This window comes from Podarcis bocagei, assembly GCF_964188305.1.
Source record: "Podarcis bocagei genome assembly, chromosome: 9".
NCBI lineage: Eukaryota > Metazoa > Chordata > Lepidosauria > Squamata > Lacertidae > Podarcis > Podarcis bocagei.
Genome location: NC_138134.1, coordinates 69,386,893 through 69,414,155, shown reverse-complemented (window position 1 = coordinate 69,414,155; position 27,263 = coordinate 69,386,893). Strand labels below are relative to the sequence as shown.

Genomic DNA, 27,263 nt, shown 5'->3' with positions numbered 1-27,263 from the left:
GCCGCAAGCTCCCTGCTGCTGCTCCTTTGACTAACAGATGGGGCCAGATTGATCATCTCTTTGCCATGGTGTTCTTCCTGGGTGGCAGGGGGTTCTGCCTCCCAAGGGCCTAAGGGCCACCTGGCTGGTGGCAGATGCCAGAGTATACCTTCCTTCAACTCTGCAGTAACTGGCAACTGGAACAATGTCTTTTCATGCCGGGAGATGGGGAAGCAAGCTTTCTGCACCTTCTCCTCTTATCCCATTGGATTTGACCAGGCTGGCCCTCTCCTTGCCATGATGAATAGCAAGGAATGCATCTCTTGGTGTAATTTGTAGATTGGCAAGTCCTGAACCAGCTCACCACAGGGCAATTCCCAGGCCTCATTGTCTCTGTGATGGGTATTCAGCAAGACCTCGTAATAAGCTCGCAAAGGGGTGCATTTTTGCAGAGCCACCAGCCACAGCCATCAACAGGTTGACATGAAGCCTCTTAACATGGTAAAGTCGAGAAAGGTGTGTTAAGAGGCCTTTTCTGTGCTAGAATCTCTGGAGGCTTTCCAAAGTCCTAGTGTCAGAGCCATTTTAGGCATTTAGGGAAAAAGCACAAGGTGAAATTCCCATGGCACAGCTTCCTTTCAGACTATATATGCTTGCGAAGGCGAAGTAGACTGGAATATTTAGTTTCTCCCTCATGGGTCAACGTTAGAACTTTCTCTCTGACATGCCAGTTTACTACACGCAGGGATCTTGTGATGTGAAGCCCTACTAGTTTGGGGTTCTGAGACAAAGAGAGATGTGCATGTTTTCCTCAAACTTGTTTACAACCCAGCCAAATGCCTCCCTCTCTTGAGGAGACTTTTCCCTGAGGAAAAATTCTTCCCCTTCAATGTTTGCTCCAATCTGATTTGGCTACTTGGCCTTGCCAAGAAGCCTGTTCAGAGTGAAGGCGATTCTTGTTCTGAATTGGCTTTGTTACATAGTCAAATCTGATGGGTTGTGCAGTGCCATAATGTCGTAATGATTGAGGTCTGATCCCTGATTGACTCGGAACACCTTTCCAGGAAGTAGGAGGTAAAACAACCCAAAATAGTCCTGAAGCAGCAGATAAGAGCAAGCAAATTTGGAGAGGTGCTGAGGGCTACAAACAAGATAAGCAAAAGTGTGTATGTCAGGATATATTTTATCTCCCAGAAAACCCGTGCCAAAAATGTTTATATGCCAACATATTGGCACTTCCCTAACTAGCAAATAGTAGAGACTGGGGAAGACTGTACTTTGCAATTTTCCTAACATTATTGAATAGCTCAGCTGTGAATTTCTTTCAGAAACTCCAAAAGGCCATTTTATTTGGGTTGCATTTTGGTTAATACTAATGCACTTGGTCATAGTTTTTATTTAATTTTTAACTGGCCTCTTTTGCATGTATGTTTTTTCAAACACTTCTCTCCCCCCCCCCTTTAAAAAAGTTTTTTTTTTTTGGGATAGGCTGAACTGCAAACCCAAATAAATACCACTTTAAAAATGTATGGCTGAGTCTATTGCCACCAGTCTCCTGTGAGATGAATTTGATTAGGTCTGAATCAAGCGTGAGTTTTTTGTTATATGGAGAGAAAAATGAAATGCCAGGACTTTCAGAAAGGGATCCTCAGTGGTATATTGGCAGAGCGTTGAGTGATGTATGAAGTCTACGCCAAGAGAGAAGGGTGGTGAAAGACAGATCAAACATGTTGAAGTGAAATGCTACAATTCAGAGGGCTTTAAATCTATGGTGTGGATCCGCCTTAAGGTGCAGGCAGTGCTGATACTGGGCTTTTATCAGGGCAATCTGTGCTACTAATAATATTTATAATACAGTGGTGCCTTGGGTTAAGAACTTAATTGATTCTGGAGGTCCATTCTTAACCTGAAACTGTTCTTCACCTGAGGTACCACTTTAGCTGCCGCTGCCACGCAATTTCTGTTCTCATCCTGAAGCAAAGTTTTTAACCCGAGGTACTATTTCTGGGTTAGCGGAGTCTGTAACCTGAAGCATCTGTAACCCGAGGTACCACTGTAATAATTTATTATTTGTCTGCCGTCCATCTGACTGGGTTGACTCAACCACTCTGGGCGGCTTCCCCAAAAATTATAAAACCACAGTAAAACATCAAACATTAAAAACTTCCCTACACAGGGCTGCCTTCAGACACCTTCTAAAAGTCATATAGTTGTTTATCTCCTTGACATCTGATGGGAGGGCGTCCCACAGGGTGGGCACCACTACCAAGAAGGCCCTCTGCCTGGTTCCCTGGAACCTTTTCACAATGAGGGAACGACCAGAAGGCCCTCATAGCTGGACCTCAGTGTCTGGGCTGGATGATGGGGGCGGAGATGCTCCCTCAGGTATACAAGGCCAAGGCCATTCAGGGCTTTAAAGGTCGGCACCAACAATGTGGTGCTCGGAAATGTGCTGGGAACCAATGTAGATCTTTTAGGACCAGGGTTATATGGTCCCAGTGACTACTTCCAGTCACCAGTTTGGATTAATTGTAGTTTCCGAGTCTTCTTCTTCTTCTTTGTTACATTTCTATACCACCATTATCTCAAGGTGTGGTGTACAGTGGTACCTCAGGTTAAGAACTTAATTCATTCTGGAGGTCCGTTCTTAACCTGAAACTGTTCTTAACCTGAGGTACCACTTTAGCTAATGGGGCCTCCCGCTGCCACCGCGCTGCCGCGGCCATGCAATTTCTGTTCTCATCCTGAAGCAAAGTTCTTAACCCGAGGTACTATTTCTGGGTTAGCGGAGTCTGTAACCTGAAGCATCTGTAACCCGAGGTACCACTGTACATGGTTCTCCTCCCCATATCACCCTCACAGCAACCCTGTGAGGTAGGTTAAGCTAAGAGAGGGTGACTGCCCCAAGGTCACTCAGTGAGCTTCATGGCTGAGTGGGGATTCGAACCCTGCTCTCCTAGGTCCTAGTCCAACACTCTAACCATTACACCACACCGGCTCTTGCCTTCAAGGGTAGCCCCACGGAAGGGGCATTGCAGTAGTCCAAGTGGGAGATAACCAGAGCATGCTCCACTCTGGCCAGACTGGGCGCAGGCAGGCAAGCAGGGTCTCCAGATGCAACTTTATTCTTGTTGCTGAATAATAATAATAATAATAATAATAATAATAATAATAATAATAATAATAATAATAATAATTTATTATTTATACCCCACCCATCTGGCTGGGCTTCCCCAGCCACTCTGGGCGGCTTCCAAAAAAATATTAAAATACTGTAATACATCAAACATTAAAAGCTTCCCTAAACAGGGCTGCCTTCAGGTGTCTTCTAAAAGTCTGGTAGTTGTTCTTCTCTTTGACATCTGGTGGGAGGGCGTTCCACAGGGCGGGTGCCACTACCGAGAAGGCCCTCTGCCTGGTTCCCTGTAACTTGGCTTCTCGCAGCGAGGGAACCGCCAGAAGGCCCTCGGTGCTGGACCTCAGTGTCCGGGTAGAGCGATGGGGGTGGAGACGCTCCTTCAGATATACTGGACCGAGGCCGTGTTCTGATGTATTTTAATTATTTTCTCCTCCCGATTTTCCATTCCACATCACCACCTCCACAATGGCCATTCAGGATTCTGTGGCCAGTGAGCATGCACAATCCTCATTAATCTCTTTCTGCTCCCCTCCAATATTAAGATATATATATTTTTGTACTTCTGCAAGCATTGCAGTTCCCCAAAGGCTGCTGCCGTGGTGTGTTTGTGTGTGATGCCTTTTTTGCACCGTAAGCAACGGCACTCGCACTCTGAGCACTGGAAATAAAGGGGCTGATTCTTACATAGGAAGAATCCACTGTGGCCCCAAATGCCAGCTGCCCAAGAGCTTCGCTGTTTCATTGGGGGTCATGCAGGATATCTTTCCTAGTGGATTGGGCCCAGTGGACCCTGTGCGCCCCTGTGAAACCTCTGCCAGAAGTTGCTAATTGCATTTACCTATTTAAGGGAGATTAATCACATTTTAATCTATCAGGAGGACAAGCATAAACACTGCCTGGGAACCATTCCAGTCACTTCAGAGCTTTACCGCGGCCATTTTTTTTTAGCTTATCAAAGGAAAGATAACAGTTGCAGAGCTTATGCCAGCACTCGAAGCTTCCAAGAAAGATAATGGATCCGAAAAAAGGGGGAAATGTGAAAAGATTTAAATGGTATCATTCTCTAGTTCATCATCCAGACTCCCCTTCGCAACAGTTCTCCTGCGTCTTTTGAGCCAAAAGACTTATTTCTTTGATCTCGAGAAATAATTTTTTTCCACGGCTTATTTGTTTTCCACCCACAGCAAAGTTATTGCTTCGTCTCCTTGCAGCAGAGGCTAGGAATGAAGAGATCGGTGTAGATAAAAGAAGGGCGAAGTATTTGTACCCAGATTAATTCTGCAACTTTTTCATTAGAGGATCTAAAGGAGGGAAGGGCCTGTAGTTGGGGAGGGGGCCATAGCTTGGTGGTGGAGGCCACAACTCGCATGCAGAAGGGATTTGTGTCCATTCCTGATATCCCCCAGCTGAAGGATAGCAGCTACCTGAAGCCCTAGGTTAGCTGATTCTGGTCAGAGTGGACAATAATGAGGACCAAACAAGACTAAGAAAAAATTGCAGGCATGGGTGGCCCAAGCTTACTTATATGTAAGGAAGTAACACTTCATCGGAACAGAATAATGGCACAGTGGTACCTCGGGTTACAGACGCTTCAGGTTACAGAGTCTGCTAACCCAGAAATAGTACCTCAGGTTAAGAACTTTGCTTCAGGATGAGAACAGAAATCGTGCTGCAGTGGCAGCGGGAGGCCCGATTGGCTAAAGTGGTGCTTCAGGTTAAGAACAGTTTCAGGTTAAGAACGGACCTCCAGAACGAATTAAGTTCTTAACCCGAGGTTCCACTGTACAGACTCTGAAAGAGCTGAATACCATTCAGGAGCTTTTTCAAGGTGAAGGGTTTGAGGGAATAAGTCCTGTTTAGGAGCAAGGGCCCAATGTTCATGAGCCAAAACGATCAACAAGGATTTCAAGTGTGCACGGACCCGCAAAGCTGCTCCAACAAGTTTCCCTGCCTACCCACCAAGGAGGTGCAGAGAAGGTCTGACTACTCGTAAGTCTGTCTGTCCACTCCTGTTTTGAAGGCAGGCACTATGTCTACAGCAGCCTTTTTCACACTTGGAACATGTTCAGAGGAGGGCGACCTAGATGATCAAGGGTCTGGAAACCAAGCCTCATGAGGAACGGTTGAAGAAGTTGAGTATGTTTAGCCTGGAAAAGAGGAGACTGAGAGGAGAAATGATAGCTATCTTCAAATATCTGAAGGGCTGTCACATGGAAGATGGAGTAAGCTAGATGTCTCCTGCTCTGGAGGGTAGACCCGAACCAATGGCCTCAAGTTACAAGCAAGGAGATTCTGACTAAACATTCAGGAGAACTTTCTGACAATAAGAGCTGTTAGGCAGTGGAACGGACTCCATCTGGAGGTGGTGAACTCTCCTTCTTTGGAGGTTTTAAAGCAGAAGTTGGGTGGCCACCTGTCATGGATGCTTTAGCTGAGATTCCAGCATTGTAGGGAGTTGGACCCGATTACCCTCATGCTCCCATCCAACTCCTCAATTCTATGATTCTACGATTGCCACAAGGACAGTGGCTCAGGAGAATGGGAACATCCTGGGGGAAGAGAACATGGTAGGTGTCAGGTGTGCGTGCAGGAGCTAAGCCCTGTGACCAATAGGACTCTGCAGGACTGGGGCCTTCCTAAGTTTGTTCTGAAGAGGCACGGCGCGGCCTCACAGGTGAGGCCGATTGGCAACTCACAGCACCTGGTGGTAAGATCCGGGAAGGGATGCAAGGTCAGCATTTTTCCTTTGGCTCTTTGCCACAGCAACACGTTCCCTGCCTTGCTGCGTTTGACTCCTTGACTCCTTGCTTCTTGATCCGTGGACCCCTGACTTCGTGACTCCTTGCTTTCTTGAGCCTCGGACCCCTGACTTTGTGACTCCTTGCTTCTTGATCCTCGGACCCCTGACTTCATGACTCCTTGAGAGCCAGTGTGGTGTAGTGGTTAAGAGCAGTGGACTCGTGATCTGGTGAACCGGGTTCGATTCCCCGCTCCTCCACATGCAGCTGCTGGGTGACCTTGGGCCAGTCACACTTCTCTGAAGTCTCTCAGCCCCACTCACCTCACAGAGTGTTTGTTGTGAGGGAGGAAGGGAAAGGAGAATGTTAGCCGCTTTGAGACTCCTTAAAGGGAGTGAAAGGCGGGATATCAAATCCAAACTCTTCTTCTTCCAAACTCTTCTTCTTGATCCTCGGACCCCTGACTTCATGACTCCTTGCTTCCTAACTCCCAGCTCTCTGACCCTTGGACTCTTGGCTTTCTGACTACTGGCCTCCCATTCCTGCTCCCACCCCACCATCTTGCCCCCGGCCCCAATGTCCCCAGCTGGGACTTCGATCGCCCCTGAACCAGACCATGACAGTAGGGCTGGCCTTGCAACCAAGCTTGACAAGGGATGTAGAGCACCAATGCCCAGTGGTAGGGCTGGCCCTGCAACAAAGGTTACAGGGGACAGAAAGCAGCAATGGAGGGAAGACACTGTCCTGCCTTCTGTATGTCCTATGATCTCACCACCATTACCTGGGCCTGAAAGGCAGCTTCAGTTAATCAGGAAATGCTGGCTTGTGAGAGAGATGGAAACTATTTTATGTCCCCCACCCCACCCCACAGCACACACACTTCTGCTTGTCTGCAGCTTTATTGTGAAAGATAGCCTTATCATTTGGCATAATTCAGCCTGGTTTCTATCTGTCCCTTCCTCCAGTCTCCCTTCCTTGACTTCTCAGTAAGGAACACCCCCCCCCCCAAATTCTCCACAAGTATTTTCAGCAAGAATTCGCAGCAACGCTTATCAGCAAATCCCTCCCGAGTTTTCTACAAGTGGTCGGCTTTGCAGGCGAGACTCCGAGGAAAGAGGGCCAGAGCTGCCAGAATGACTGACGTTGTCCTTCATATAGCCATGGAGGGTGCAGCAGCTGTAGTTTGTATCTGTAGAAAAAGAAAGGGCAGGCAATGCAGTGGTACCTCGGGGGTTACAGACACTTCAGGTTACAGACTCCACTAACCCAGAAATAGTACCTCGTGTTAAGAACTTTGCTTCAGGATGAGAACAGAAATCGTGCTCTGGTGGCGCGGCAGCAGCAGGAGGCCCCATTAGCTAAAGTGGTGCTTCAGGTTAAGAACAGTTTCAGGTTAAGAACAGACCTCCGGAACGAATTAAGTACTTAACCCGAGGTACCACTGTACAATGAAAGGGATGGCGTACCTTCCTTGTGAGGACAGACTGCCTAGTTTGAGCTGGGTTGATCTAAGGAAAAAGATGAGTTATGGAGGGGCAGGATTAGGGATGTGGGAGGATTTGGGTTCAAATAAAGGCAAACCTTCCTAATTTGCAGTTTCCAAAATGCTACATGAACTGAAACACAACCACACTTCGAAATATGCACGTCTTTGAATTTTGCAATGCCATTCTCTAGCCAAGCGAAGTGTACCAAAATGCACATACTGGGGGGGGGGGTACATACGTTCATGAAAATAGCTCACCAGTATGCATTACATTGGGACGGGGGGGCACTGTGGTCAAAACCTCTGAGCCTAGGTCAGCGGTTCGAATCCCCGTGACGGGGTGAGCTCCCGTTGCTCGGTCCCTGCTGCTGCCCACCTAGCAGTTCGAAAGCACGTCAATGTGCAAGTACATAAATAGGTACCACTCCAGTGGGAAGGTAAACAGCTTTCCCATGCGCTGCTTTGGTTTTGCCAGAAGCGGCATAGTCATGATGGCCACATGACCTGGAAAAACTGTCTGCGGACAAACGCCAGCTCCCTCGGCCAGTAAAGCGAGATGAGCACCGCAACCCCAGAGTTGTTCATGACTGGACTTAACTGTCAGGGGTCCTTTACCTTTGTGCATTACATTTGGAGGAAATGCGTAAAAAAATGTGAATTTTAGGAGAAATTAGCACTTAAATGCTGGTGAATTTTCTCTTTCAATTGTAATATCGGGATTTGAAGATTTTTTTTTTAATGCTGGTTTTTAGTAGGTAGAATGGTTGGATTTTAAGGAATGAATATTATATGTAGCTGCAGGACAGAGAGCCAGAACTCCTTTTTCTCTTTTTTATCTTTCTGTAGTTTTTTCCCCTTTCTCTTCCTTTCAGGTCTCTCCCTTCCTTGTTTTTTATTCTTCTGACTTTGTTCTCTTTTAGACCCAAGTGGCTGTCTTATCTTAGTATATTATAAAAAGATACTTTGTAATTGGTATGTATTTTTTCATATATCTATGAATATGTATCAATAAACAATTTAATAAAAAATGTGGATAAATTTTCATGAGGATCAAAATTTTAAAAAATCTCAAACTGATCTGGAATATGGACTTAAAGCTGGAAATGCGAGGAACTAAGGAAAACCACAAAGGACACGTTTTCCCATCCCTAGACATGACAGTGCAGCCATCTCTAACCTGGTGTGCCCCAAATGTTGTTGGGTTCCAGCTCAGATCAGCCCCAGCCAACATGGCCACTTTGTCCTGGGATGGTGGAGAGCTGTGTTCCCCAAACATTTTGAGGGCTACAGGTTTCCCACCTGTGGTTTATATCACAGGCCATCATCAGCTGCCCAGTGAACACTTTTGGCAGCCAACAGTTGGGGGAAACAGGTGGTCCAAGATGACAAAGATGGCCACCAACTAGGACGCTGTCCTTGATGAACCTAGAACGTTGGTTCCCAAAGTGGATGGTACCACCCCTTGGGGGAATTACCTAGCAGGGTGCTAGGAGGTGAGAGGACAGCAGAGGGGTGCTGGAGGGGTAAATTGCAATCAGACTTTGAATAGCTGGTATCACTGGATGAAGTTCATCAATTTTGTTGAATCAATTAAACTAAACAGTTTTACAGTCATACCTCGGGTTGCGAACACTGCGGGTTACGTCTTTTCAGGTTGCGTCCCGCGGTGACCCGGAAGTACTGGAAAGGGTTACTTTCAGGTTTTGACACTCGCGCATGCAAAGATGCGCAAAATGACATCATGCGCATGCGCAGAAGCAGCAAATTGTGAGCCGCGTGTGCACAGACGCATAGTCGTGGGTTGCGTTCCTTTCAGGTTGTGAACGGGGCTCCGGAATGGATCCTGTTCGCAACCAGAGGTACCACCGTAATTGGATTTTGAATAAAGGTGCAGTGAATTGTTACTGCTTTGAATTGTGTTGTATTCTCTTCCTTAGTGGGTCATGCAAACCTCTATTCTGAATAATGCTCTTTATAGGGTAGAGTAGGGGGTGCTGAGGATGAGTTTGTGGCACCAAGGGGCTGTGACCCAAAAAGGATGGGCAGCAGAAAACTACACATTCACGCTATGTGCATAATTCGTTTTGGGGGGAGGCTTCCTTTGAAGACAGTCCCTAAAGTGCAGTTGGTGCAGAATTCAGTGTCCAGGCTGTTATTTGGGAGGAGACTGGTAGTACTCCTTTGGTCCCCTCTCCCCGAACCTGGGTGAGAGACAGGCTTGGGCAGCAGTGAATAATCAAGTGAGAAAGAGGCAGAAGAAAAGCTTGACTCAAAGAAGGGATTCTTGAGGAGGAGGAGGAGAAAAAGAAAAAGGCAGATAAGCTCAGGCAGTAGACAAAGGAAGAAAGGGAAAGGAGAGGCGGCTAGTGGCAAAGTGATATTTAATTAAAAAGAATGGTCTGGGAGCTTGGAAACACAAGTTTAATAAATATAAATAAACAAATGAAAGCACAGAAAGCAAAATGAGGTGTTCAGGCAATTGGCCCATATAACTGATAGCTTCCTGGGACCATTATTCTATATTCTGTGTGTAGCATAATGGTTATATTAGCCTTGAAGCAAACACCTGTCCAGGGATTTGTTGACTAGTGTGACCTGAGTGAAACTTTCACCTCTTCTCCCCTCGCAGTTCATAAAGTTCGGTCATTTGTTCCCGCCGCCTAATTACTGAAACCTGATCGATTGGAATAATCATATATTGCCACAAGCGGCATAATTTGCATATATTATTTGGTTCCTTGAGAGCTCGAAGGGTTTGACTTGGCTTGTCAAGGAAAGTTGCTTTTTTCTCCCGTAATGAATGGCTTGTCTCTGTCTGGGCTGTTGCCGCACCTCAATCTCTTCAACACTTATTGAAATGTCACCATGTGAATTTGCCTTCAGAGGTTATTAATCATGGGTTAACAAGTAGCTGTCACATGAAACCATGCAACTGAAAGCATTAAATTATACCACAGAAACTATTATAAGGTTCTTTTTTTTTTAAGAGGGGGGGGGAAAACCCCCACAAGAACTCCGCTTTCATAATAATGTTTTTGTAGCTATCTTCCCATCCATCAATGCTGCTTGTTAATCGAGAATTTTCCTTCAGACCCTTGAGGTGGAACTATGTATTTGGGACTTCAAGGGAACTCAAAGCCAAATATGACTCTTTTCAGTACCTTGAAGGGAAATTGTTTGCCAATTGCAAATTAATTGCAGCGAGGAAGCCGGTGGCAAAGAGAGAGTGTTACGGCTGCGAGAAAGGCAACTATCATTATCTTTCAGAGTGGGTGGCAGTTCCTCAGGTTTAAAGGAGACTCTGGGCTACGTGAACCAATTAGTGCAAGTAAATTTAATTGGCAGGATGTTTCTGAAAAACTTGAGGGTGGGAATTGCTGAGGAATGGTAATAGTTGCAGAAGGGAAAGAAAGACAAATTGCGTAGCGTAGGCTTGTCCATTAACGCAAGTGGGGCACTGCCCCACCAGTGTCAGTCTGCCACCCCACATTTGCCTGCCTCCTTATGTATATCCCAGACACCTTCATTTTTAAGAATCCAAACAGAACTTTGTAACACTTGGAGGAACGTTGCACAAGTCATATCTTGTGCGCTGTTAGTGGGATGGCATTCGACTAAGTTTTATTCATGGTAGACCCGATGAAATTTCTGGAAGATTGTGGCCTAAGCATTTGCCAGTGAATTTATTGGAGAAGCGATGTGAGCACAATTTATTTAGGTCTCCACCCCTTCCTTTTTTGTTGAGGGAGGACAGAGTGTTGACTCATCCTCAATGAGTTATTACCGTTTTGTAAAAGACTGAACCATGTGCTGGCTTGCGTGGCGAGTTCCTGCCTCCCCCCCCCCCTCAGAAATAGAAATAAAGACACGAGACACAAGAATTCGAGTTAATGGGTCAAATTAGGCCACAACTTTATTGATTACAGGAATTGAGCGGTATTGGCTTAGGCATCGGTCCTAACAGTTAGCCGGCTTCAGCCAGCCCCCTGGCTGGAAGACCGGTGAGGGTTAACCACCAGTAGGGGGAGTCCTGCTGAGGCACGTAAAGTAGAAGCTCCCCCCGGAATTACCGCTCGGGGGCGTGCCGTGGGCCCACACCTCCATAGGTTTAGGACAAGGCCACGCCCCCTGGAATCCTTTACCGGATTACCCTTTGATTTGGGGGGAGGTGATGGCGCTTCCTCCCCCCTTCATCTGCATAACAAAAGACCTTATCCCTACCAATGCCTAACCACCAATACCGTGGAGTTGTGATGGATTACTACGAGGTAGGCGAAAACCAAGTGGCTGGGCCAAATGGAAAAATTCCTACCAGGCCCCTTGACGGCGACCGGCTGAAGCCCATAGCATCGTCATAGAGCCTAACCTAACAGATGGGCGGGCAGGGAAAACCTGGCTGGCTGCAGCGGGGAAAGAGGGAGACCCTCGGCCGCGCCAGACCTAAATGCGCGAGCCCACGCCCCCTGGGCCAGCTGATTGGCTGGCCCAGGGATGACACGTCCGAGGATTCCCTGGCATTGCGGGGGCTGAAGCCAGCCCCCGCGAGCGTGGGGGAGGGGCATGAAGCCCGCAACCCCACCTCCTATCTAGCTCGGAAGTGGCTTTGCGGAAGAGGTGCAGGGCCTATTCAATCAGAGCTATTCTGCCTGGCTTTCAATTTGAACTTAGCCTGATCTTTTATTCCCCTTCCTTCCTTCCCCTTTTTATGAAGATTACCCGCTCTGGGATCCCACAGCTAATTCTCCCCTGGTCTCCCCACTGGCCCAAACAGGACTAATTCAGCCAGCTAGCCCTGGTGATCATCTAATGTTTATTGGAAGGATTTTCCCCCTAAATTGATTTTTGAATTCTGAGTTTACTGTTATTTACGCTGGAGAAGTGCTCCAAAGATACATGAGGAGGAGTTCTGGTTTTGGAACTGTGGTAAACTCATGGGCAGATATGCTGTAGAAAAATTACTGCGCTGAGCGAGGGATGTGGAATAGATGACTCCAACATCCCTTCCTGCTCTCTGTTTTTATGATTCCAGCATCCTTCAGGTTATAAGCAATGTGTTTGGAACAATGGTGTGCATTATCTTAACCGCTTGAGGTTGATGCTAGACTAAACTGAAAGCAAATTCTCCCTCTCGTTCATTCCAATGGGTGCCGTGAAGGACAGAAAGATAAATATAAAGAGAAAATATTATTATAGTGGAAGCGGGAAACATTAAAGAGAATTTTGTGTTCCCTTTTATTCTTTAGCTCAAAGGGAAATGGCTGTGAAAAATCCAAACAAGTTTCTACAGTATAAAGTACCTCTTTCCCCTCATCCCTCCATCCCTGGTTCCCCATGGTCCATCAAATTCACTACAAGCCTCTCCTTTTCTCTCGTTTTTCTTCCCCTCTGAGAGAGATCAATAGCGTGAACGCACGTCCTTTGATGTCCCCGTGGTCAAAGCAGTGCTGCAGGATAGAGAGAGATCTGTGCTCCCCCCAGGAAGGAAAGACTCACTTATGGGAACTGTGTTCACACACAGAGGCAAAAGCAAACAAATTGTGCAGACATACGTCTGTGCAATGGCATGGAAGCAAAAGTTGTCCTGGTTTAATGTTTGGGAGTTGTGTGGGAGCATGTCAGAGACTTAAGTCAAAATACCATTTTTTTATTTGTGTTGCAGTCCATTTCACCTGGACAAACTAGTAGGTACATGCTATATAGTGCAAAATATAAGTCCCATCAGCCTCAGGCTGCCTGCAGCCTGTCCACCACTCCCAGAGCTGGGTGGGGGCGGGGAATCCTATTTTTTCCCTTGATTTCCCCCTCTGAAAACTAGGTGTGCCCTATGGTCAGGTGCACCCTATGGAGCGAAAAATACTGTACTTTTACTTGCTCTGTGTGATTTATTCCCAACACCTGCTCCTGACACCTAGTGCATTCTATTTTGGACTACAACTCCCATCAGCTCTAGCTTAGTCAGGGCTGGCTGGGGCTGATGGGAGTTGTAGTCCAATAGATCTGCAGCGCACCAGGTTCGGGAAGTCTGCCTTAGGCTACTGAATTGAGAGTAAGGAAGCATCTTAATCTATACGGTGTTCAGGGAAATACCGTATTTTTCGCCCTATAGGATGCACTTTTCCCCCTCCAAAAATGAAGAGGAAATGTGTGTGCATCCTATGGGGCGAATGCAGGCTTTCGCTGAAGCCTGGAGAGCGAGAGGGGTCAGTGTGCACCGACCCCTCTCGCTCTCCAGGCTTCAGGAAGCTATCCGCAAGGCTTGCGGGCAGCAGCCTGCAGCCCGACGCACGGGGTGCGCTCCGGAGTGCACCTCGGGCTTCGGGCAGATGTCCGCAAGCCTTGCGAGCCCGCGGGAGTTCCCGCCGGGCTCACAAGGCTTGTAAGCAGCAGCCTGCAGCCCAAAGCACGGGGCGTGCTCTGGAGCGCACCGCGGGCTTCGGGCAGATGTCTGCAAGCCTTGTGAGCCCGGCGGGAGTTCCCGCCGGGCTCGCAAGGCTTGTGGATAGTAGCCTGTTCTGGGGGCTGGGGTCGGGGGAAGCTCGGGCTTCCCCTGCCCCAGCCCCGCGACTGGGGGGGGGAATAAATTTTTATTTATTTATTTCCCCCCAAAAAACTAGGTGCGCCCTATGGGCCAGTGCACCCTATAGGGCGAAAAATACGGTAGTTGTATGCATACAGGTAGAACCACATGGCTTCTCTCAGCAAGACATTGCCCAAACTGAGGAAGCTGGCACCAAGCTTTTCTACTTTCTGGTAGCTCCTGATTGACGCTCCTCTGTCACTTGATTTCCCAGGCCAGGACTTGTCAGGGCTGTTATGAATCTCCTGGCTAGAAATGTCTGTAGGTTCTCCCCTGCAGCCAGCAAGCCCTTGTGGCAAAGGGAGCCAGTGTTTGATCTCAGTGGCTCCTGTTTCCAAGCCCTACAGGATCGGGCTAGGAGCACAGGGCAAGGCTGAGCCTAATATTAAGCACTCCCAACACTTTTTGATTACTGCACATTAAACATGCTCCTAGATTTCTCCCATTGGAACCAGTGTGGCTTAAAGATGTGCTAACTTTGGGTTGCATGCTGAGTTATGGTATCTCCCAAAGGTCTTTGCTTTGTTCATTCATTGCCAATCTATTGCCGTTGGAATTTGAGCTCCTTGATTCTCTTCGGTTCCTTTGGAGTGCCAGGTCTGGGTTGCAGAATCCCAATATCTTTTCATTCACTTGTAGTGGAAGTTTTGGAAACGGACGGAAAGGTTAACTTCCAGCAGGAAACCTGGCAGCAAGCTATGCATGGTACTTCGAAGGCAGCAGCTTGATTGCATTGCTTTCAAGACAGCCATCATTTCCCATATAATTTTCTGAATCACCGTAATGAGGAATAATTTGGCTTCCAGGATCCCTTCCATTGTCCCTGCATTGTGCACAAAAGACTTCTTGTAAAACTTTCTGAAACTCCTTTGGTTCAGGGGAAGGTCATGAGCAACTTGTTGACGGGTTGCTGGCAAAGTAGGAGGGGGTCTGAGTCCGCCTCTCCCTGCTGTGAACTCCATCCTCTCTAGGCTGATAGGTGGCTGGAGGCGGACAACATGCCCAGTGCTTTTCTGAAAACATGGTCAGTGTGGAGACCTGGTGGCGCTGCAGGTTTGGGCATGTGGAGAATGCCAGTGCCAGCAGCAGAAAACCCAAATGGCCCTCTCTCACTTCTGGCTCTCAGTGGTAAAAATACAAAAAGAGTGATCATTGACCTTCTAAGTGTGGTGAAAATGGGTTGAGCACACATTAATCGTATTTCATTTTTAAATTTGGTTTTACAAATTCATTCACACAAATAATGTTACTTCAAATATTAGAATTTCACACAAGATTCTTCTGAATTCTAGAACTCGCCTCCGTGGGTTCTTTAAATAACTTTTTCAACTGCATATTATAAGTCCATCTAATTAACAGTACTCCACTGTATCCAAAATCTATGTATCACTGCAGGAGTAATTTAAAGCCTGCCAAAGCGTTTGAGTGTTTACAGTGGTCTTTCAAATACAATATATATTTGTCCCATTCTCTGTTGAAGTTTTGATCCTCCTGATTTCTGATTTTCCCAGTTAATCTTGCCATCTCTGTATAGTCCAGTAATTTCATCTGCCGGTTTGCCCTAATAGGTATATTGTCGTCTTTCCAGCTCTGGGCAAACAGCATCCTTGCAGCTGTTGTAGCATACATAAACAGTCTTTTCAGTTCCACGTTAACCGTATTTCAAGGCATCTTTTCTCAGGACAAGAGAACTTGTGTTCAGGCTGCTTCCTTCGAATGGAGAAGGCCTGTCTATCTTCTCCCTAATAAATCTTACTAGTGGCACCTTCCTTGTGGCACTCTCTTCCTAAAGGGCTCTGCGCCTTTACCCTATCAGATTCTTACCCTCTGAAAACTCCTTCGTTTTAAATGGCATCATCAGCTGATTCATGTTCCTGGCTGCAGGTACTTAGATGGGCCTTTGCCGCTGTTTTTAAAATAGTTTTTAACATTTTAGTGAAGAACGGAAAATCTTCCCACTTTTAAGTTTCTGTTTTATTTTTAAAAAATGTTTATATACATCTAGCCTGTGTAGGAAATGTCTTAAGTGGCCAACAGCAAATATAAACACAAGAAAAATATAAAAGCAGATAACGGTATAAGAAGCTCGCCACTTGCGTGAAACGCATCCAGCCCGAAAAGCTGGTTGATAAAAGAAAGTCTTTAGACGCTGTCTAAAAATAAAAAAAAGAGGGTGCTTGGTGGGTTTCCAATGGATGTGCATTCGACATTGCTGGACCAGCCATATAGAGTGCTTGATGGCAAGTGGGCCTCATTCACACATGGGAGAGTTAACAGCATTCCTCCAACAAACCTTAGCAATTAAGCTGGGATATTAAGGCTTAGGTGGACTTTAAGGTATCGTGGACCCAAGTTCTTAAGGGCTTTGCAAATCAATCAGTTCACGCATAATGGCAAGCTATAGTTAAAACAAACCAGGGTTTGTAAGTCAACAGCAAACCATGGCTTCAGATCCTGGTTTGTTGGTAGTAAGCAAACCATGAGAACCAGCGTGGTGTAGTGGTTAGGAGCGGTGGACTCGTAATCTGGTGAACCGGGTTCGCTTCCCCATTCCTCCACATTCAACTGCTGGGTGACCTTGGGCTAGTCACACTTCTCTGAAATCTCTCAGCCTCACTCACCTCACAGAGTGTTTGTTGTGGTAGAGGAAGGGAAAGGAGATTGTGAGCCGCTTTGAGACTCCTTAAGGGGAGTGAAAGGCAGGATATCAAGTCCAAACCCCTCCTCCCCCTCCTCCTCTTCTTCTTCTAGGTGCTGGGCAGGGTGCACACATAATGCTAAGCCATGGTTTAATAAAGCATACTTGATTTAGTATTATAGGAGGCTCAGACTTAGCTTGCTGTGAAGGAAATGTGGCACCTGAAGGCAGTTTCACTGCCTTATCTCATATCGGAACCAACCCTGGACATTTGCCATGCTTTCAGAAATAGTTTCCAAGTGACAGAGTGGTTTTGGCAAGGAGAAATTCAAAAAGGCAACTGAGCGTCCAGGCAGCCCTCTCAGGCCAAACGTTTTCTGTGCTCGTTAGGGAAGGCAGAACAGGAATCTCCAAGGCACTGAAGCAAGGCACAAGCCTTGGGAGGGGAAGGAAATGTGTTCAACACCTCAGTGCTTGAAAATAAAAGCAGGATGAACATAAGGGAAGCAGGGAAGAGAAGCCACACTGAGTCTGGTAATTGCTGTTAATTGTCTACCTCAACCGTCTGATGCTACTTCTACATTGAACAGGCAATCTGCCTCTTTCTTGTTCTTCCATGTCCATAATGCACAAACAAGTATAGTTATTCAATTAATCAAGTCAATGCATCTTTAATAACTATTTTTTACATGAATATCTACCCCCCCAATCTAATCCACCCCTGCCTCCAGTCTCCACAGAATGATTCTCTCCTTGCTATAAGATAAAGGGACCCCTGACCGTTAGGTCCAGTTATGGACGACTCTGGGGTTGCATGCTCATCTCGCTGTATAGCAGGGGTTGGCAAAGTTTTTGTGGCTTGGGCCGGTTCACAGTCCTGCAGATACCGTGGAGTGTGTGTGTGTACATGCAAGAACAAATACTATTTCTGGCGCTCCTTCCAGCGAGGAGGAGGGGTGCACAGCTTTCCATTGGCTGCAGGAGCTTCCTGCAGCCAATGGGAAGCTGGCCAGCATTGTGGAAGGCAGTCCCCGCTCTGCTCCATGCCGGTTTAGCATGGCACACGGAAGCCAACTGAGTGGGTGGCAGGGGTCCATGAGCTGGTTAAACAACTCCCCTGGGCCACTTGTGACCCATGAGGCTTAAGGTTGCCGACCCCTGCTCTATAGGCTGAGGGAGCCAGCGTTTGTCTGCATGTGGCCAACATGACTAAGCCGCTTCTGGCGTACCAGAGCAGTGCACGGAAACGCTGTTTACCTTCCCGCCGGATCGTTACCTATTTATCTACTTGCACTTTGATGTGTTGTCGAACTGCTAGGTTGGCAGGAGCAGGGACCGAACAATGGGCGCTCACCCCATCGCGGGAATTTGAACCGCCAACCTTCTGATCAGCAAGTCCTAGGCTCTGTGGTTTAGACCACAGCGCCACCCACATCCCACTCGCCACCCATGTCCTTGCTACAGCTATCCATAAACATTACATCCCAGATTTTCATCCCTTGGAGAAAAGTATCCATTTAGCTATTAAAACAGGCCAAGATCAACATGGCAGACCAAAGCATATGGCAGAAGCTTCTGAAACATTGTGACGGTCATAGCCTGATATCCCAGTTGCTAGAACCACAGGAGAGGATAGTTGCTTTTGTGCTCAGATCCTGCTTACAAGTTTCCTGCAGGCATTTGCTCAGTCACTATGAAAACAGGATGCTGGAACAGGTGAGCCGTTGGCCTGATCCAGCCAGCTCTTCGTACATTCCTTTGACTGTGCTGTGCTTTGGGCAGCGGTCTCATAGACTTATCTCACTTTCATGCCAACGTTCTCTTCTCCTTTCTGCAGATTGCCACCCTTCGTGTGCGCAGTGCATGGCAGATCTCCAGGACACGGGGAGCATCTGCTTGAAGTGCCAAAACCTCCATCATTTGCTCCTGAGAGAGCGCTGCTTGCCTGAGTGCCCCACGGGATATTACAAGGCTGGCGGGGAGTGTCGAAGTGAGTAGCACCTGAAAAAAATGCCTTCAACCCTGTATACCTAGAGGAGCGTCTCCACCCCCATCGTTCAGCCCAGGCATTGTGGTCCAGCACCAAGGGCCTTCTGGCGGTTCCCTCCCTGTGAGAAGCCAAGTTACAGGGAACCAGGCAGAGGGCCTTCTCAGTAGTGGCGCCCTCCCTGTGGAACGCCCTCCCACCAGATGTCAAAGAGAAAAACAACTACCAGACTTTTAGAAGACATCTGAAGCTAGCCCTGTTTAGGGAAGTTTTTAATGTTTAATAGATTATTGTATTTTAATATCCCGTTGACAGCCACCCAAAGTGGCTGGGGAAACCCAGCCAGATGGGCGGGGTATAAATATTATTATTATTATTATTATTATTATTATTATTATTATTATTATACCTGGGTTGCCCAGTGAGCTTCATGGCTGAACCAGGATTTGAATCCTGCCTCCTCCGCTCCAAACCCAACACACTTTTCTCCCTGATGCACAGAGTTACGGTAATGCTCTTAATGGCCTGTTTGCAGAGAGGCTGCTTCTCACAGACGTACGTTTCCACAATGTCTTTCCCCTCCAGAGTGTGACGCTTCGTGTAGAAGTTGCCGAGGCGAGGGGCCTTCCTCTTGCACCTCCTGTGATTCGAACCTTGTTCTCTCTCACATCGGCACGTGCGTCTCGGCCTGCTTTCTCGGGTTCTACAGGGATGAGAACCAGCATTGCAAACGTACGTCTTTCTGCTTCTTGCTTGTATCTGTTTGTTGCTTAAACAAAGAAAAAATGGAAAGTTGATTTAAATCAACATTGCAGGGGGTTATCAGGCATGGCCAAACTTGGCCCTCCAGCTGTTTTGGGACTACAACTCCCATCATCCCTAGCTAACAGGACAAGTGGTCAGGGATGATGGGAACTGTAGTCCCAAAACAGCTGGAGGGCCAAGTTTGGCCATGCCTGGATTAGATAATCCACAGAACCCTTATCAACTCTAAAATTCTATGGTTCTAAGTTGCTGTGATTCAGATCCAAGCATATCAGCCTTGAAATAGCCTCCAAAACTGGAGTGGGGAAGAGTTTTTAAGGGGCAGGGAGAAATAGCTGAAATGGGGGAATTAACTTAACATTTATATTTAAGACACTTCACAAAACAGGTTTGCATTTTAAGAAAACAACACTTCATGTTAATAAGTAATGTTAATAAGACATGCAGTGTAAAGACAGCTCTGTCTTAACTAGCTTACATTGCAAATATATTTTGCCTTTTCTTTGTCATTTTGTATAATGTGTCAGTGGTATATTTTGAGGTTTGCAAATGTGCCTCATCAGACATCTAATTATTAGCTACTTCTTCACTCTGTTAATCCATGCAGCTTCTTAGATGTGTTGCAAATGTGAATTAATTAAGGCTTGTGACACAAAATGAGTCAGATGCTGCAGCATAGAAAATTAGGTATATAAGAGATTTTAGATGGGGAGGTGGTGGGGAGGTGGATGAAGATTTGTGTGCCCTTAAGGGGCAAAGAATACCCAGACATGAAAACCCTAGAGCTGCGTTAACTCTAATAGTTCCCTTCTTGGCTCTTCAATGGGAATCTATTCAAACATTTAGCAAGGTAATGTAGCATAGTCCACTTGGACTATTTAATGTCAGGCCTTTCCCCTGATGTGCTAGCTTTCTTCATGCAGGGAGTTTCTGATATGCGGGCCAATTTAATCAAAGAAACAGTCCCTTTTCTGCATTCTCGCCTCATAAGAGAGTTGCATGAACTTTCAAAAACATTCGAACCACCTTGGAGGGAGACGATGGAAAGGAGGCAACAAGAAATGGTTCAATATTTATTGATTTAAAAGCTTTGTATGTCACCTTTCATCTAACTTGGATTCCGGGGCAGTGAAATAGACATATAATAAATGATTTACACCATAGTGCAATAACAACAGAAATAAATGACAAAAGAGAGCGGATTGGACCCTTATGCAGGCTTAGGAGTATAGAGAGCATTTGAAACACCTGGGCAAATTAGAAAAAAAAATGCTTTAGCCTGGCGCTGAAAGAATTGTTGTGTGGGTGTGAGTTGGGCCTCTTTGGGTAGGGTTGTGCTAAAGCCCAAGTGACCTCATTGAAGAATTCGTCTCTCTTGTGGCTGAATTTCCCAGGAAAAAGGCAACTGAGGAAGGGTTTCAGAAGACGGCTCACAAAAATTACAGAGAAGTACATACCTCTCTTCCTGAATGTGTTACTCACTTCTGTGTCATGGAGGAGGGGAAACTTTATTTTGTGTGTGTATGAATATCTGTTGACCCATTGGGAAAGTTATTTGTGGTCTGGACTCAGCGTTGGGCAGGATAGTTGGAGTCTGTAGCACTGCAGGATTGAATAACTCTTTCTCTGCCTGTGTCCGCCCAACCTCTCCCTAGCCACTTTCCCTCACTTTGTATAGTTTTGTAGCTGTTTGAAGTGTTCAAAGTGCTCTAAGTACAATAGTTCAGTCAATCATCATTGTTCTAGCATTCCAGACACTTCTTGTTCCCATATTGCAGATGGGTAGGCCGAGAGATAATGGCTTGTCTCGGGCTGGTGGCTGAAGCTTGCTTTAAACCGGAGACCTCCCAGCTCATGTTCTTAGTAGCGATTGTGCTCCAGCCATTCAAAATAACTGCGATCAGTCATCCTGTTTTTTATCTTCTTCTACAGCTTGCAGCAGTCAGTGCCTGAGCTGTGATTCGGGGACCCGTTGCACATCCTGCAAAGACCCGTCCCACGTCTTGCTCTTTGGCGAATGCCAGGATGACAGCTGCGCTCCACAATATTACCTTGACTTCTCCACCAAGACCTGCAAAGGTGAAAGAAACAGAGAGATGTTCTCGTCTTGGATCACAGTAACAATGGTTAAGAGTCTAGTTTAAGTCACAGCGAAGCCTTCTTCACTCTCTCCTTCCAAACCACATTCCTCCCACCCTTTGCTGCTTCCCTCGCTCCCCTGGTTATCTGCTTTCATGGGATTCTGCTCCCAGTGAAAAACAAGATTATTGCAAATCCTTCGCTTGTAAATGATTGAGTAAGTGAGCCATCAAACTCTCTTCCGAGGGTCAAGATTTGCCATTTGCTCAGCTAGCGGTTCAGTCGATTGATGGGTGAGCTTAACTTGCTAAATCCCTCCTCCTCCCCTTTAACATTTATATAAGATTTTGTATATTTGCTGGAGTTTTCTCTGATTTATAAATATTGCAAGGCTGAATATACATATTTCAAGAGAGAACTTTGAAGGAACAAGCCTTCAGCACATGCTGCCAGTTCCACATTTGTGTTTTCTGAGGAAGAAAATCAGGCCCAGTATGAATATTTTCTTCCTTCCCTCTTCATACCTTCGTTATTATTATTTATTAAATTTATATAAAGCTACATTGCAAATGCACCACCATCAAAGATTCCTGTGCATCACCCTCAGAAGGCTTGCTGTATAATTAACTAACCTGAAACACTGGGACTCTTTTTAACTACCTAAGGTGGAAGAAAGTTAAAGCTAAGGAACTTGATCCCAGGACTCGTAAAAGACTCTAGACTCACTTTCATGTCACAGCAGGATATGAGCATATAGAGATGTGTGGAGTTCAAAATTCAAACTGTTTAGCAGTGAAATCAGAGGAGAGTCAAGAAGGACATCTCTTCCCCCCTTGCCCACAGACAGAACCCAGCAACCTGCTAATTTTTACTATTATCCTAATTAGGGGTGGGGAAGAAATTCAGTTCAGTTCCCATTTCAATATGAAACGTCCTAATTTGCACTTCCTGAAACAACACAGGAACCGAAACGGGTTTCTCTTTGAAATTCACAGTTCTCTGAATTTTGTGATGCAGTTCTCTAACAAACAAGATGTACAGAAATGTGCGTATTGGGGGAAGCATGCATTAAAATGCGCAAGTTAGTGAAAATAGCATGCAAAAATGCATTACATTAGGGGAAATTGTTTGCAAAAATGTGCATATCAGGGTAAAGTTGCATACAAATAGATCAGGAGAAATTTGCACTAAGATGCTGGTGAATTTTCATGGTGGCTTTTAAAAAGACACAAACCGATGGAGAAATCAGAGAGCTGAACTTAAGGCTGAAAAAGGGAGAAACGGAAAGAAACGGAAATTGGCGTCCATCTATAATCCTAAATTCCTACCCTGATTCCCAAGCTAACCTTGTGGTTGTTTAGTTGTTCAGTTGTGTCCGACTCTTCGTGACCCCCTGGACCAGAGCACGCCAGGCACTCCTGTCTTCCACTGCCTCCCGCAGTTTGGTTAAACTCATGCTGGTAGCTAACCTAGAATGTAAAATAAATCCTCGTGAGTTTGCCAGGCTGTATTTTTTCCTGATGTACATTGGAGAAGGAGCTCAAGATTTTCAAAAGGAGTACTGAGCTGATGTTTCATGTGGCTGGAGGATGTGGATTCCATGGGAGAAATTCTTTTGCTTTGGCGCAGGTTAAAAGAGCCCCCTTGCCCCCGTGACAAATGATCTCTGATCTAGCTGCAGCACCCAGAACTACTTACCATGGAGAGGAGCTATGCAGACGTTGTTTCAGCACCACTGAGAGTGCCTTCCAGGAAATGGGATGGTGTTGCACAGACTTGCAGTGTGATGCCAGCCATCTAACATGCCAAATAGTTCTAAATGCTGCAGCTGGGGCTCTAGGGTCAATGTCAATCTGTACAGTGTCCCCATGTCCCCCCTCTCTCCTTCTCTTACGCTCACTGTTTCTGCTCTGCTCAAGTTTCTCTTGCCAGGGCATCCAAGGACAGCTGCAACTTCTTTCTGCCCATATGTATTTGCACCCTGGCTCACCTTGAGGTCTGGAAAACTAGAGTGCCAGTGCTATCTTGGTTTCCTTTTACAACAGCCCCCCTTCTTAAGCTTGGAGAAGGGGCTATTCTTAGATTCAGCAGGGCTCCCACATCATCCTCTCTGGGTCTGTGTAACACCTGACTAGGACAGCTTCTATCTCTATGCCACCCTGTTCCTCCAGGACTTTTGTGATTGCTATATCCTGTGCTGGCTTTTCTCCCCTTCCACACCCCCATCGCCATATCCCATCCTCTGTTCATCCTGGGGATTGTAATCCACTTCACTTCTCTGTATTGCACAGCAGGGGTTTGCAAAAGGTAGGCTGGGGTCTCCTGTCAACATCTCTGGGCGATTAGCAGCCGATCAGCCAAGGTTTAAGCAGCAAGAAAGCAGCTCTTTCTTCTGAAATTAATCTGCCGGAATGAAGCAAGTTATCCAGGAACAGACTTCTGTGTGAAAGGACTGGAGGTTGAGTTCAATTCAGTTCTGGTGCTGAAAACAAAATCCTAATCTCAGAACGCTCAGAGACACCTTGTCTTTTATTCTAACTGCATTACTTTCACAATTGTACGCATGGCCCTGGTTAATAGATCATGAGGTTCTAGCAAATGATAAAAATAATTTTATTATTTATACCCCGCCCATCTGGCTGGGTTTCCTCAGCCACTCTGGGCGGCTCCCAACAGAACACTAAAAAAAAGAATAAAACTTCAAGCATTAAAAACTTCCCAGATGTCTTCTGAAAGTCAGTTATTTGTTTATTTCCTTGACATCTGATTGGGGGGGGCGTTCCACATAGCGGGCGCCACTACTGAGAAGGCCCTCTGCCTAGTAAAGAGCAGATTAGATCCGATAGTGCTGACTGCTAGATGGAGGCAGTAAGCCTTTGATGGGAACTGCAGGTGTAGAGACGACTGTTGCTCTTTGGTCTTGCTTACAGGCATCCCATAACCTTCTGGTTGGTCTCCCTGAGAACAGGATGCTGGACTTTGGTTGGATCAAACAGAGCTGTTCTTAGGTTCTTAAGCCCACCCTGATGTATAGCACTTGGCGCTCTGTTGGTGCTGAATAAATGCTCAGCTCTTTTCACAGTAGCATGGTTCTCTCACAGTTATTGCATGCGTCTCCCAGGAGGTACCCAGCAGCTGCCTGGAGCAGCGCGGCTGAGATGTCCCTGCCTCCCTGTTATTAACTTTGCCACGCTCTCTTCCGAAATTCCTTTTGACTTCAGGGCAATGTCACCTTCGTCATTGATTCGGCCTGCTTAATTAGCAGCGCTTGCGGGGAAATCCCAGAAGTCCGCAGGAGTGGAAGATAAGAGATTTACGGTTTAACCGTGGCAGGAGACGCCATGGAGCAGTGTCGGCTGACAGCAACCGCAAGGACCTCGAGGGAGCAGCCGTTGCGACTGCCTGACTGGACCTTTCAAAAGCAGCCTCCTGTGTCCATGTTTAACATAATTGGGAAATGTTAAACCCCAGAGAAAGATCTGTGTTATTCTAAGAACATCTCCTTAGGCATTTTCTCTCCTGCCTTGCATCTGTTCCGCTGTTCTTTCTTTGCCCTTCAATGCATCTGCAGTCAGTACCGTTTGGTATGTTAAAATGAGTGGGTGGAAGCCGAGCAGACCGTGGGCTTTGCTTAGGATGTGTGTGTATTTTCTTCCTTCTTTGTATTCCAGAGTGTGACTGGAGCTGCAACGCTTGTAGTGGTCCCCAGAGCACCGATTGCTTGCAGTGCATGGAGGGATACATTCTCTACGAAGGTTCCTGTGTGGAGCGTTGCCCTCCTGCTTTCTACAAGGAATCCGACACTTGCCAAAGTAAGTCTCTGCTCCTTTGCCTGCAGGGTAAGTGTACTTGATTTCCTTTCTCAAGGACACCATCCACAAACGACCTCTGTCAGATACTGCTATGGAAGTTCACTAATTCCTTGCTGGACAGATTGTGTCTTGTGCCCCCATTTGAGACAAGTCAGTGGAGTGGGTCCTCTGCCACTTTGTGAGACAAGTCAAGATTTTGCTTTGGACTGGGCGGTAAAGGACACAAGGAGAAGGGGGAGAGCTCATGCTATTGGTGAGAAAAAAGGTTAAGGTAAAGGGACCCCTGACCATTAGGTCCAGTCGCGGACGACTCTGGGGCTGTGGCGCTCATCTCGCTTTATTGGCTGAGGGAGCCGGCGTACAGGTTCTGGGTCATGTGGCCAGCATGACTAAGCTGCTTCTGGTGAACCAGAGCAGCGCACGGAAACGTTTACCTTCCTGCTGGAGTGGTACCTATTTATCTACTTGCACTTTAACGTGCTTTCGAACTGCTAGGTTGGCAGGAGCAGGAACCGAGCAATGGGAGCTCACCCCATTGCGGGGATTTGAACCGCCGTCCTTCTGATCGGCAAGCCCTAGGCTCTGTGGTTTAACCCACAGCACTACCCGCGTCCCTCATTGGTGAGAAGGGCATGCCAAACAGTTGCTGTGGTGTCCACATTCCTTCACGGGAATGTAGCAGTCCATGACTGGGGTGAGAGATCTTTTACAACCCAAGGGCAGCATTCCACCATTGGCAACTTTTTGAGGGCCGCATATTTGTAGTGGGCGGGGCCAGGTGCAAAAGTGGGCAGACCTTTCCCCCTGCATTCCAGGGGGTTGGACTAGGGATTGGGACTTGGGATTCCTTTCAACTGTACAGTTCTATGATCCTTTGACTCTTATTTGTGTAGAGTAGGCTCCATTGCTGTAAGGCGGAAGTCAGAGGTTTCCACCCCATCCTTCTTCCAGGCGAGAAAGAGGCATTATCACAATTCAAGGAGGCTTCCCGGTCAGCCAAAGTCACTCTTGTGCCCTGTGGGATGGAGTAGAGACGTAAGGACCAAACAGAGAGGTCTGGTGGGCTGGATTTGGCCACTGGGACTGAGGTTCTCGGTGTATGTGGTGCACGCATGTGCACAATATAAGGAGGCAGTATCAATGTAGTGAGTGGCAGTGCCAACCTTCTGATCGGCAAGTCCTAGGCTCTGTGGTTTAACCCACAGCGCCACCTGTGTTCCACAGGACCTGGAATTCCCAGATTCATATCTCTGCTCATCCATGAGGCTGACTGGGTGGCCTTGGGTTAGTCTTTCAATCTGATCTACTTCACAGGGATGTTGTGAGTCTAGAATGGGGAGGGGGAGAACCATGTATGCTTCCTTGAGCTCCTTGGAGGAAAGTGGGGTACATATGAAAATACATAATACTAATACAAATGAGAAGTGGGACAGATTTGCTCGGTGGCTAGAACTGGGAGCATCAACTGCAGCAACAACAGGTTTCTGTTCTTACTGATACCAGAGAGAAAGTCAAGCTTGGAAGCTTTCCTATAGTTCAGAGCTTGCTATATGACCTGTTTCAACCTACTGATGTTTCAGTAATTCCTCACTTTGGCTTGAGCTTGGTGGTGGGCTCTCCTGAGTGAATCCCCTCCTGACACACCTCAGCCTCCAGATTCATGGTCTGAATCTGTGAATTCTGGGCCTGACACCGTCTGACTGTAGTGACAGAGGTATCCTATTCGGAGTGGCAGTTCTGCCTTCAAATGAGACCTGTCAATGTGATCCCTGCTATGCTTACAGCGTTTTGGGTTTACAGTGCCTGTCTGTTGTGATTTAGGACATACGGGAACAGTAAAAAGCCCGTTACTCAGAAAACCTTCGCCGCAAATTTGCGCTGTCACCTCAAGACCTACAACTGCATTTAAGCTGGCATATATCTATAATGTTCTTCTGAGGCTTGGGATCTTGAAGGAAAGTGGTAATGGATACAAAGCCCTGTCCAGGTCCAGGCAGATCAGAACCCTGGACAGCTCCCAGTAGGACCTTATATCTGCACTTGGGAAGATGCTCTCTCAGCAA

The 27,263-nt window shown here is 46.8% G+C and overlaps 1 protein-coding gene across 2 annotated transcripts in view; it reads left to right on the top strand.

Moving 5' to 3' along the window:
- FRAS1 (Fraser extracellular matrix complex subunit 1) overlaps positions 1-27,263 on the top strand; it is a 390,698-nt gene that overhangs the window by 231,835 nt on the left and 131,600 nt on the right. For both annotated transcript variants that reach the window (XM_081206862.1, XM_081206861.1), the window contains exons 20-23: positions 18,395-18,547; positions 19,130-19,276; positions 21,242-21,388; positions 25,060-25,200. In XM_081206862.1, the coding sequence (XP_081062988.1) occupies positions 18,395-18,547; positions 19,130-19,276; positions 21,242-21,388; positions 25,060-25,200 (588 nt within the window). The remainder of the gene's footprint in view (positions 1-18,394; positions 18,548-19,129; positions 19,277-21,241; positions 21,389-25,059; positions 25,201-27,263) is intronic.